We start from the raw sequence: 12,354 nt of genomic DNA, 5'->3' as shown, positions 1-12,354 counted from the left end.
TTGCAGGCTCGATCCCTGGCCTGACTGGGGCGCAAGTGGGAGGCAATTAATCGATGTGTCTCTCTCACATGGAGGTTTGTCTCTCCCCCTCCCTTCCAAGTCTGTTTGAAGATCAATGGAATATATATCTTCAGGTGAGGACTAACAACAAAAAGTTTTAATTTCTGACGGTCCCATGTGGTTACTTTATGTCTCTGAGTTTCTAAGGCCGCCAGGCAGGCCTCCCCAGGGTTAGTGTGTGGCCCCTTTTTGGCCACATGACACACCTGGAAAAATAGATGTCCCAACAGGACTGGAGCAGGGATGGGGCCAGCACAATGTCAGTTTTGTTTTCAAGACCTTTTCCCTACAGTTGGGAAGGAGGGAGTGTTGCCTTGAGAGCGGCCTTTGTGGTCACATGTTAGAAAACTTGAGAACTTTGCCCTCCGGGTCTCAGCCCCAATTTCGAAAACAGCACCTGTCCGCTGCCTATAACGTGGGTCCCTTTTCCAGCGTCTCCAGGTGCAAGCTGCGTGTGGCCTGCTTGCCATTCCCAGGGTGATGTCCCACCCTCCAGGGTGTAACGTGGGTCAAGGCGGAGGCCACATGGGAACTGGCCACCTGGGATCAGATGCCTCCGCCCTCCGACGCAGGAAGGACCGCCCTACTTCTTCCTTGCCCTTCTAATGCGCAGGGGGCGCCCTTCTGGGTGGGCTCGCCAACGGGGGAGATGTGGGGAGGCCTCCCCTGTGGGTCGGGGTGCAGGGCCTGACGTCCCTCCAAGAAGGGCCTGGACGCCTGGGGTCCAAAAGGGCGGGGTGCCGCTTTGTGAGCACACAATCTGCAGAGGCTGCCCAGCCAGGGTGGACCGGGCTGACCCTCCCTACGGCACCGTGGGCACCCGGAGCTAGGGAGCGACCCAGTGTCCTCGGGACAGAGCGCACCCCGAGATGGCCTCCGAACCCAGGCCTCCCGGCCGCAGCCCAGACGCTGGGTGACGCCACCGCGGCGGGTTGCATCAGCCGCGCCCACGCGCTCGGCCCGCCCCCTGCCCACAAAGCCTGCCTGCGATTGGTCCACGTCGGGGCCGTGGCCTCGGCCTTAGCCAACGGGCGGCGGCCACACAGGGTTCCGAGCGCGGAGCCCGGCGCGGGGAGCCTATAAAAGGGGCCCGAGGCGGGGGCGCGCGCGCCCCAGAGACGCGAACAGTCGTTGCGGAGCTTGCGGGCGGCTGGGACGCCGCCTGCCCGGCACCTCGGAGTGCGGACGGAGGAGCCCACGGCGCAGCCGACATGGAGGCCGAGCCCGAGCCCGTCACGCTGCTGGTGAAGAGCCCCAACCAGCGCCACCGCGACCTGGAGCTGAGCGGCGACCGCGGCTGGAGCGTGGGCCGCCTCAAGGCGCACCTGAGCCTCGTCTACCCCGAGCGCCCGGTGAGCCGCCCCGCCCCGCTGCCCGCGCCCCGGCTGCCGCCCCCCAGCCCTCCGTGCGTCCCCCCTAGGAATACCACGTCCGCTTCCCCTTTCCCTACAGCTTCTCCCTTCTCCAGTCTCCCCCGATCTTGGGTGCTCACCCCGTCACCTCTCCCAGGGCCGGGATCTCCCCTCCCTGCCCTACCTCCGGAGGCACCCCCTCTCCCGGCCCGGCGGCTGTCACTTCCTGGTCCCAGGCCGCCATCGCCCCGCCTTCCAGACGGGCTGCCTTCCCCTGTCCCCTCTCCTCCGTGTCCCCGGTTCCCTCGGCAGTCGCCCTGCTGCCTCCCCCTCCCCAGACCCCCGCCCCTAGATCTGGCTTCTAGCCCGAGCCGAGCCGCTAAAACAGCAGTGTGACCTTGGGTGAGGCCGTTCACCCTTCAAGCCTCAGTTTCTCACCCGCCCTCCCAACGACCGGGCGACTTAAGTGTTCCCCATTAAGACTGCAGCCCCGGATAGAAAGAAGGAAACAGAAATGTTGCAGAATGAGTTTTCCGAATGTAGCCAGGGTCTCCTGGCGGGGAGGGCAGGGCGGGGCCGACCCCAGGCCACTGGCTGGAGAGATGAGGCGCTCGCCCGGGCGGGGTGTACTTAGGGCCCCACACCCAGGGCCCGACGTGGCTCTGCCCGCCCCGGCCACCTCCCGGCCCCTCCCTGCCACGCTCCACTCCACCGGCCTCTGCTCGGTCCCTGGGAGGAGCCGGCGCGTTGCTGGTGGAGGGAGATGGGGAAGCGACGCGCACAGGCGGAAGGAGGCTCCTGGAGTCCCGGTTTGACGACTTGGGTTCCTCAATTACAGAGACTTCCTTGCTTTGTTTTGGTGGACACATCTGTCAATATCACCCTTGTCCCCGCCCTCCCTCGCTTCCTCCCTCCTTCCCTCCCACGTGATGGAGGCTGTGAGCTGGACAATATTTACTTTCCACCCTGATATTATGTAAGTGTCAGCAGTGTTCCTGACTGCCCAGAAGTGTAATTCTCGGCCACACAGGAGAGGGCATCAGGGCGGGAGGAGGCTGAAACCGCTCCGTCGGAGCCCTCGAGGGGCAGTGTGCGCGGCAGCTCACGCTGGCGGTGGCTTTCCTTCCATATCTGTCCCCTGTCTAATGTGGAAATGAGTTTGCTTTCTGAGTTGTTCTGTTGAAATTTGCCTGTTTGTTTGCGTTCACCTGGGGGCTCTGGGGTTTCACCAAGGGGCCGTGTTGCCGAGCTAATGGCTGTTCGGGACACAGATGGGTGAAGCAGGTGCAGTCCCGAGTGGCATCATTTGGTACACGGCGGTGTGTGGGAGGAGAGCTTTCCTGAGGGCCTCCTGGGTCGGGGAGCATCACTCCTGTGAAGCCTCAAGACCCAGAAGGTGTAAATGCAAGGTCTCCCAGATGCGTAAATGTGGGCTTAGAAATGACAGCTGGAGAGTACCGATTTGTTTTCTAAGGTGCGAAGCCTTACTTCATAATAGTTGTTGGTGTAACAGGTTTAATTGTTTAACCAGCCTCCACGGTAAAAACACAGAGCGCCAATTTAGGCCTTTACTAGGGGAAGTAATTTAAAGGCAGGCAGCTGTGGATTGCAAAGGTTTTCCAGTGTGGGACTTTTTCATGTGCAGGACCCACCTCTGCAATAGCGTTTTACAAAATCCCGTGCATTGCGCTTGCTGATAAAGCCGGTTGGTGAGAACGGTGCTGAACACGGCATCCAATAGAGTAGTTTCTGTATTTGTTTTTGTTGCACAGTTTGTAAAAATCCGGATTGATGCGGTGATTGCTTTGTTTGTTTTAAACCACTTGTTTTATCTTCTCGGCCACTTGGCAGAAACAGCTTTATTCCAAGTCTTGCATAATAGGTTTTTCTGGCCAGAGTAGGTTGACAGGCTGGCCATCTCCAGTGTCCTCTGGCGTGTGAGGCCCTTATTTTTAAGTTCAATTCCTAAAGGCACTAAGAACAGGTTTTAAAAGGGAGACGTGTAGAAAGCGTGTGGGGTCCCTGTGGTCTTCAGTCCCTGGAATGGATAAGGGGGGTGGCATCCAGTCTAGGAGGTAGTGACCTGCGACAAGTCAATTTCAGACTTTCCGCCTTGAAACAGGAGTGCTCATCTCACAGGCTGTTGTAGAAATGTTACCCACACCCCGTCTCATCTGTGACTGTGTTTGTGTGTCCGGAAATGTCTCTTCCAGGGGTTGAGTTTAGAATCGCTTCATGTTCTTTGGGGACAATGATAGGTGGGTTTGGTGGGGGCCAACTTTGGGAGTGCTTTGAGTTTTCTCTGAAACTAAACACAAGTTTTGAAGTAAGTTGCTATAGAAGCCCCAAATCAAATGTGTGTTTCTAGTGGCAGAAAGCAATTTCCCTGAGTTAAATAGGTTGCTGTAGGTTTTGTGGACTGGAGATCATGTGCCATCCTAAATTTTTATGTTAGAGACCAGTTTAAACTTAAAGCACTTTCTTAAATAAAAGTTTTGTATATGGGGCCTTTGAAGAAATGTTTTCCTGTGATGTGCTGGGGAAAAACACGTATTTAAATTACATGTACGGCCCATCTGGTTTGGCTCAGTGGATAGAGCGTTGGCCTGCGGACTGAAGGGTCCCAGGTTCGATTCCAGCCAAGGGCACATGCCTGGGTTGCGGGCTCGATCCCCAGTAGGGGACGTGCTAGAGGCAGCCGATCAGTGATTCTCATCATTGATGTTTCTCTCTCTCTCTCCCTCTCCCTCTCCCTCTCCCTTCCTCTCTGAAATCAATAAAGAAATATAAAATAAATAAATGATGTGTACGAAGTAGTGTCTTCTGCGATTGGGAACTTGTGGGGTTAAAGGCTGACTCTGTTGCTCTTTCTTCCCATGATTAGCGTCCAGAGGACCAGAGGTTAATTTATTCTGGGAAGCTGCTGTTGGATAACCAGTATCTCAGGGACTTGCTGCCAAAGGTACATCGTTTATATATTAACTTAGGAATGTTTTGATGTTCTTGCCAGGTTGAGTTCAGGTGCTAAAGTGCCTCCATATTTCTTTTAGCAGGAAATCCGGCATGTTCTACACTTGGTGTGCAATGTGAAAAGTCCGTCCAAAATGCCAGAAACCAGCGCAAAGGTAGGTCTGAGTGGGTACCCTGTGTCCTTCAGACTCTCACGGGAGGAAGAAAGGACATTGGATAAAACTCTTCGAAGAGATTTTATGGTCTTTTTATTGTCATATTTTGTTTCGTCCCCGGTGAGAATTAGGAATTAGACAGTTATCAATACAAGTGAGAGTTTACTACAGCAGTGGCAGGCAGTGCCGTTGGGAAAGAGGCGTCCCCACCACTGTCTTCTGGGATGTGATTGGACCTGCAGAGGCTGCGTGTGCAGATCACTGAAACTAACAAGGCTCTCCACAGGGGGTTTTCATGGACTTGGGCACATGCATTTCTTCTAAGGAACTGTTAATTTTTATAAAGAGTAAAAAAGTGAATACATTTTCTTTGGAAAATTTCATTGTGATTAATTAGTTAGTTAGATAGGAAGAGGCCAGTTTCTTTTTTTTTCTTTTTTTAATCTTTTATTTATTTATTTATTTTTACATTTTTTTAATTGTTTGAAGTATTAAAAATAGTAGTACATATGTCTCTTTTTTTCTCCCATTGACCTCCCCCATGGAAGAGGCCAGTTTCTATCAAATGATCTTTAAAGACATATTTGACAGTCAAAATTATTTATGTTTAATTTCACAGTGTGTATTAATACATGTAGTGACATACTCTAAATCGGCATTATATCACTATTTCCCGAAACAGCCGAACATAGCAAAGGAAATTCTCTCCTTTGATTGCTGGCTGGGCTGTATTTATAATTGTGTTGGCTAAATTTAATTTTTGGGTTTAGTAAATGTAGCCATAGAAATACAGTGCATTACCAGGAAGCTTTCTCACCAGTGATAACTTCACTGGAAGATTTTAATGAAACTATAACATAGTTACTCGTATCAATGAAATATATATGTATACACACACACACACACACACTCACACACTCACACTGAGTGGCCAGATTATTATGATCTCTGAACGCATAATAATCTGGCCACTCAGTATATATCCTATATAATAAAAGGCTAATATGCACATTGTCCCCTCGACCAGGAGTTTGACCAGCAGGCAGGCCAGCCAACCGCCCATGTCTCCTCCCCATGGCCAGGTTGGCTGGACCCCACCCATGCACGAATTCATGCACCAGGCCTCTAGTATATATATATTATTATGCGTTCAGAGATCATAATAATCTGGCCACTCAGTGTGTGTGTGTGTGTGTGTGTGTGTGTGTGTGTATGTATATTTATACCCACACATATAACTATATTTTGAAATTGTGTTAAACAAATTTCAGAATATTTTTCACATAACGTTGTATCTATTTAATTTTGTTACATTCAGAGCCGGGGTGGGGGACATAAGCCATTCCCAGCAAAATCCTTCTTTCAGCTTGATTTCAGCCGGTTGCATCAGGCCCTTGGTCTCATGATCACGTTGCACTTCCCTAGGTTGCTGAATCCACAGAGCAGCCCGCTGGCCCCACTCAGGGACAGTATCCTGGGGATTCCTCAAGTGATGGTGTGAGGCCAAGGGAGCCTTTTCGGAACCTTTCTCCCTCTGGATGGGAGAGCTTCTCGAGGTGAGTGTTACATTAAAGAACTGGGTTTATGCAACATGAACGGGCCCATTTGCATCCATTTAAGAATAAGGTGTGTTTACACTGTCTGCTTACAGAACTTTAAAATGGACAGAGTGCTGCTTTATAAGCTTTTCACTAGAAAGATCTTTTATGAATTTAACTTTTCTCACGACACTGCCTTTTTGTCATTTAAACGCAGTTCTCACTTATTTGTACTAAATCAACTCCATATAAAATGTGGAGAAATATGTATCGAAAGGCATCGCCCCTCCTGCGTGGCTGTGCTTTGCATGTGCTGACCTCATGGTGGGAGGTCAGTGCTGCTGCAGAAAAACAGCTGTTAGAGGCGCCGTGCAGCTGCTCTGCTGAGCAGCCTGCCGTGGCGTTGGGTGACAAAGGTGAGGAGACTGTTTTAAGAAATGTTCTGCCACGGAATGTTGATGATGCCAGGAACAAGGGCCATTTTCTGGGCAGCGACGAGAGCCCTTTCCTTCAGAGCCAAAGGCAGAGGTGACTGTCACTCTTTTAATACGGGATGACTGATAGCGCCAGGTGTTTGAGGATTGAGGAGTTTTTGGAGTTTCTTAATAAATGGTAATCTCAAGCATACACAGAAGTGGAGGGAACTGTATAATGAATCCCCCCGTGACCATCACCTGGCACAGTAATGACAAAGTGTCGCCATGCTCCTTTCCTCTATTCCTCATTCCCTTATTCTTTTTCTGAAGATTTAAAAGTAATGCCCGGACATGAAATCATTTCACCCCTTCGTACTCGGTATGTGACTGTAAAAACCTTTTAGTTGGCTTGCGTATCTGCAGTGCCATCATCGGAGCCAGCGAGCTCCTTTATCCTCTCATTTTCATGCACTGTGATTTTTTAAATGAGTCACACCGAGGCCTGTTTGTACTGAAATACTGCTTTAAAACACTCTGGGTATGGAATTCGGTTAAAAGAGACTGTCAGCATGTGAGTTGGGTTCCTTATTGGATAGAAACACCTAAAACTGCTTCCCTCATTTGGGCTGTGCAGTGTGAGAACTGAGGCCCATACCTGACAGCTGTGAATTTCACGGTAATAAAACTCGATGATTGCATTCAACTATTTACTGAGCAGCCAGTGCATATAACTTTAAGAAATGAGTTCACCCAGTGGAGATGAGCATGTAACCAACTCCTGATCTCCCACAATTCCATTCGTTTCCATCTTGTGGGGTTCACTGTGTGCAACTCACAAAGCCACTGGTGACCCCCGCGCCCTGTCCTAGGCAGTGTCAGACCGTGTTGCATGATGGGAAAATGAGTGTGTGTGGTGTCAAACAAACCGCTCTCAAATCCAGCCCCACTATTTATTAGCTCAGTGACCCTGTGCAAATCAACCTCGTCTCCCCTGAGCTGCACTCGGGGCTTCCCCGTGAAATGGGGGGAGCTGCCTTCCCACAAGGCTGTTGGGGATCCACTCAGATAACTGCCCAGCAGCCTGTCCAGGGCACAAGTGGCCAGTGAGCAAGCATGGGTGATGCCACATGCACGCATCGCTGGCCCCGGCACAGATCCCGACCTAGAGGAGGGCGAGAAGGGTATTGGGAGAGGGAAGTTTCCTTCAGGAAAGGCTTTGGGAGGAATGTGGTTTCTTGGAGCTGCTTCGTAAGGAGAACAGGGGAGGGACCTGCAGTGACTCTGCAAGTCCTAAGTGGAGTGGGAGCCCACGGCCTAGGACGGGACAGCCTGTTTGTGTGCCATCGTGATGGCACAGTGAGAACCCGTGCTGGGAGGTCTGGACCCTGCGGGGAGTGTGCCATCAGTACCTTCTGCGCTCACGTTACAGTCACCTACGAGGAACTGTCGGAACGCCCATTCTTCAGTCCCTCTGATTTGAATTCCTGATTGTCGTTTAAACTCAGTTTTTACTTGTTTGGACTGAACCAACTCAAAATGGGCATTTAAAACCACCTTTCCTAGGCCTGATGCTGCCCAGCCGGCGTTCCAGGGCCTGGGGCCTGGCTTCTCGGGCTACACGACGTATGGGTGGCTGCAGCTCTCCTGGTTCCAGCAGATCTACGCGCGGCAGTACTACATGCAGTAGTGAGTCCTTCCCTGATGTGCGCCTGGGCCGGGGCGGAGGGAAGTCCCGTCCTGTTACCTAGCCAGCTAGGGAAGGTCACCCGTGTCTGCAGAGCCCCGTGGTTCTGTGGGTGGAGTGCAGTATGAGTGATAACTGCTAGCTAATTTGTGTATCGATGCCCTGAGGTAGGGGTGCTAGTGTCTGATACATGCTTTCCTGACTTCACTTATGTTCCTTCCTTTTCAATCTGTATCTTTAAAGCTTTGTGAAAATTTAATTGGTTATTGCACCACACTCTTAAAGTGGCCTGGATGCTTCATTCCAGACGAAATATCTCGTTGCTGCTCCTACGAGTAGAAAAGGAATGTATAGGTAGGATTGTTGGTAAAGACGTTCTTCACTGCCCAGGCAGGAGGGCCCAGTAGAGGGCATGCAGGAGGCAGCCAATCCGTGATGTTTCTCTCTCATCAATGTTTCTATCTCTGTATCCTTCTCCCTTCCTCTCTCTCTCTAAAAACATATTTTTTAAAATAGAAAAATTCTTCACTACGTTAAAGAAAAAATTAAGTTTGTATGTACCTACTTATAGTTCTTCACAGTGAAATCCCCTGCGTAAATAAGGTGACGGCCACAGATTTCACGGTGCTTTGCCCTCAACAGTATCTGCCTCTGTCGTTTCTATTTCAGTTTAGCGGCCACTGCTGCATCGGGGACTTTTGTTCCCTCACCAAGTGCCCAAGAGATACCCGTGGTCTCCGCACCTGCTCCAGCCCCTATTCACAACCAGTTTCCAGCCGAAAACCAGCCAGCCAATCAGAACGCTGCTCCTCAAGTGGTGGTTAATCCCGGGGCCAATCAAAACCTACGGATGAATGCGCAAGGTGGCCCTATCGTGGAAGAAGATGACGAGATAAATCGCGATTGGTTGGACTGGACCTACTCAGCAGCTACGTTTTCCGTTTTCCTCAGCATCCTCTACTTCTACTCCTCCCTGAGCAGATTCCTCATGGTCATGGGGGCCACCGTGGTTATGTACCTGTAAGCAGATGATCACTTTCCTTTCCCCCTCAGTACAAATCACTCTTTACGGCCACTCCAGCACTTACTGAGCATGTCCTGTGTGCCAAGTGCTGTTTATGTTGTGAGTGTAAATTGGGGAATAAACATGCCGCCCCTTTAAGAACCTGACAGGCCAGTGAGAGCCTGGGAGGTGGTGGGATAGAATGAGGTGGTGGGATAGAAGGTCTTTGCAGCTTCCAACTGGGGTGCTGCTCTGGTTAGAGGAGGGGAGGGAGGGGGACCTTACCTGCTGAGGAGACCCTTCTGTTGTTGAGTAAATCTCACTGTGCTCTTGACTAAGATGGGCATTTATGTGCTTCCTTTGAAGGCATCACGTTGGGTGGTTTCCGTTTAGACAGAGGCCGGCTCAGCACTTCCCAAATGACGGTCCTCTTCCGGAAGCTGTAAACCAGGACCCCAACAATAACTTGCAGGTATGGAGCTTCCGCGAGCCGGCGAGCGTGGTGTGAGGTGCAGGCGCTCAAACCCTCAGCCTTTAAATATCCCGTGTCCTGGTTTACCATTTTATTAGGCTCGATAGCTCAAGATTTCTTCCTGTTTCTTCTTCTTCTTTTTAAAATACATTTTTATTGATTTCAGAAAGAGGAAAGGAGCGGGAGAGGGAGAGAGAGAGAAGCATCAATGATGAGAGAGAATCATTGAACGGCTGCCTCCTGCACATCCCACACTGGGGATCGAGCCTGCAACCTGGGCCTGTGCCCTTGACTGGAATCGAACCATGACTTCCTGGTTCATAGGTTGATGCTCAACCACTGAGCCACGCTGGCTGGGCTCCTATTTATTCTTGATGGTAGCTATTTTGAAAACATTAAACATGTCACAGCATCTATCAGGTATTTTTGTCATATGGCAATTTGCATTTTGGCATATTTAAATAATTTTTTTAAGTTCACTATTTTGAGTGTTCAGTGGTCTGCAACCATGTGTTATGTCATGGAAACAGCTAATGGATAGTTAATTAAGGATTAAGAGCATAAGCATCTCACAGAATAGATTTCCTGGAAAATAACACACACAAATAGAATTTTTATAAGGCATTTTAGCCCTGACTGGTTTGGCTCAGTGGACAGAGCGTCGACCTGCGGACTGAAGGGTCCCAGGTTCGATTCCGGTCAAGGGCATGTACCTTGGTTGTGGGCACATCCCCAGTAGGGAGTGTGTAGGAGGCAGCTGATCGATGTTAATAACTCTCTATCCCTCTCCCTTCCTCTCTGTTAAAAAAATCAATAAAATATATTTTTAAAAAAGAGAATTTTTATAAGGCATTTTAATGCATACTACCAAAGGATATTTTTAAATTATATAAATTGGCACCCTACTATCTGCTTTTACAACCCTGGGTTTCCATTTCAATTCTTTTGACTCACAGCATCGCCGACATTAGACTGTCCATATTTAATGAGGAGGGGTGACTTGATCACTTGGTTAGTAGTGGTGGAAGATCCAGTTGCTACACCTGTTTTGATACTTGCTGGTGAGAATATTCGAAACGATGAGAATGTCACCAGCTCGGCTCTGCCATGGAGACCAGAGAACACGCCAGCCAGGATGTCGTTCCTGGGGCCCTGCCCGCCTGGCGCTTCCCATACGGCGCGAGGGGTCAGGGGTTACCTCTGCCACTGCCCAGCACGATCTGGTGTGGATCCCGGTCCTAACTGCTTTCTCACTGTTTCATTACCCATAGGAAGGCCCTGAGGCTGAAATGGAAAACCCCAACCGCCTCCCTCCAGACAGGAACGTAGTGGATGGCGAGCAGACCAGCCCTTCCTTTATGAGCACAGCTTGGCTGGTCTTCAAGACTTTCTTTGCCTCTCTCCTTCCCGAAGGCCCCCCAGCCATAGCAAACTGATGCGGTTTGCCCGCTGGCTGCTGGTGGCCTGGGCAGGCATGGACTGGACCGTTGACTCCAGCTAGATTTCCTCACCTGGACGCGGGATGGCACAGAATTAGTAAAGAACCAACGAGGAGGAGGAGATGCTTTTGTGATCAAGCAAAAGCCGAAAGTAAGACGTGAAGCCATGATACAAATTGATGAACAAAAAATGCCCAAGGCTTCCTATGTCTTTATTCTGAAGAGCTTTACTACCTATTGTATGTAGTTTATAGGCACTGTACATAGAAGGCGTTAGCGTCGCATGTTTATGCCTGAGGACCTTTTCCAGATATGTGTGTCTGCATGTGTGTTTGTACATAGATGTCATAGAGGCAGAAATGGTTCTGCTGGTGCGATTTGATTCCTGTTGGAATGTTTAAATTACACTAAGTGTACTACTTTATATAATCAATGAATTGCTAGACATGTTTTAGCAGGACTTTTCTAGGAGAGACTTCTGTATAATTGCTTTTTAAATGCATTGCTTTCCTTCAAACCACGGGCAACTGTGCAGAGGTGGAAACCTTTGCTGGGTTTTCTGTTCAATAAAGTTTTGCTATGACTGATCCTGGCAGAGAGTCTTAGCAGTTTACTCCGTGCCCGGGGTCACTGGATGGTCAACAGGTGAAATGCTGATTTTTTAAGTAACCTGAATGTTCTGCTTCTTTTTATAAAAGGACTATTGGCACTGATGGAAAATGACAAAGTAAGGCCATGGAAGTCTTAAACTAAGAATATACTTGTGTTTGCCCACACTCCTGGTTTACATAGTAACCCATCCAAGTTCATTCCCAACCCTCACGTTGGTGGCGTTAGGTAGCTCCCTCTTGGCAGTTCTGTAGTACACACTCTCCTTCTCTCGCCCACTCAGAATGATCAGGACAAAACTACTGCCTTCCCTTAGCAAAAACACATCTCCATATCGCATACCATGCCAAGCCCCTTTTTAAGTCTTGGATGGAAAAGTAATTCATTTCAAAGGAGGGGTATCCCCATTTTGTGAGGGGCCTGGAACCCGAGACACTGGTGGCACCCATTTCTTCTTGCTAAAGGAGTGGGGCCTCTCTCCCCGTGGTGTCAGGTTGTGAGGATTAAACTCCAGATTCCATGGACCCAAAATAGTTCCAGGAAGGTGCTTCTGAGAACAGCTGACAAGTGTTCAGATTGGCCCAAGCCCCACTAGGACGGGGGGCGGGGGGGGGGGGAAACCAGACAACAATTAAGGCTTAAGGCAGCTGACAGGT

The 12,354-nt window shown here is 50.0% G+C and overlaps 1 protein-coding gene across 2 annotated transcripts; it reads left to right on the top strand.

Moving 5' to 3' along the window:
- The first annotated feature begins 499 nt into the window (after positions 1-499).
- HERPUD1 (homocysteine inducible ER protein with ubiquitin like domain 1) lies at positions 500-11,681 on the top strand. 2 transcript variants are annotated; one of them, XM_080645611.1, is made up of 8 exons: positions 500-1,412; positions 4,297-4,374; positions 4,466-4,537; positions 5,963-6,093; positions 8,055-8,177; positions 8,845-9,195; positions 9,545-9,650; positions 10,922-11,681. In XM_080645611.1, exons 1-8 carry the CDS (start codon positions 1,272-1,274, stop codon positions 11,084-11,086), a joined length of 1,167 nt encoding a protein of 388 aa, XP_080501737.1. In that variant the 5' UTR covers positions 500-1,271; the 3' UTR covers positions 11,087-11,681. The 2 variants fall into 2 exon arrangements, with proteins under 2 accessions (XP_080501737.1, XP_080501736.1); XM_080645610.1 differs by having other exon boundaries at positions 4,463-4,537.
- The last annotated feature ends 673 nt before the right edge of the window (positions 11,682-12,354 follow it).

The sequence above is a fragment of the Plecotus auritus genome, assembly GCF_963455305.1.
Source record: "Plecotus auritus genome assembly, chromosome: 10".
Taxonomy (NCBI): Eukaryota; Metazoa; Chordata; class Mammalia; order Chiroptera; family Vespertilionidae; genus Plecotus; species Plecotus auritus.
This window is presented reverse-complemented; position numbering and strand designations above follow the sequence as displayed.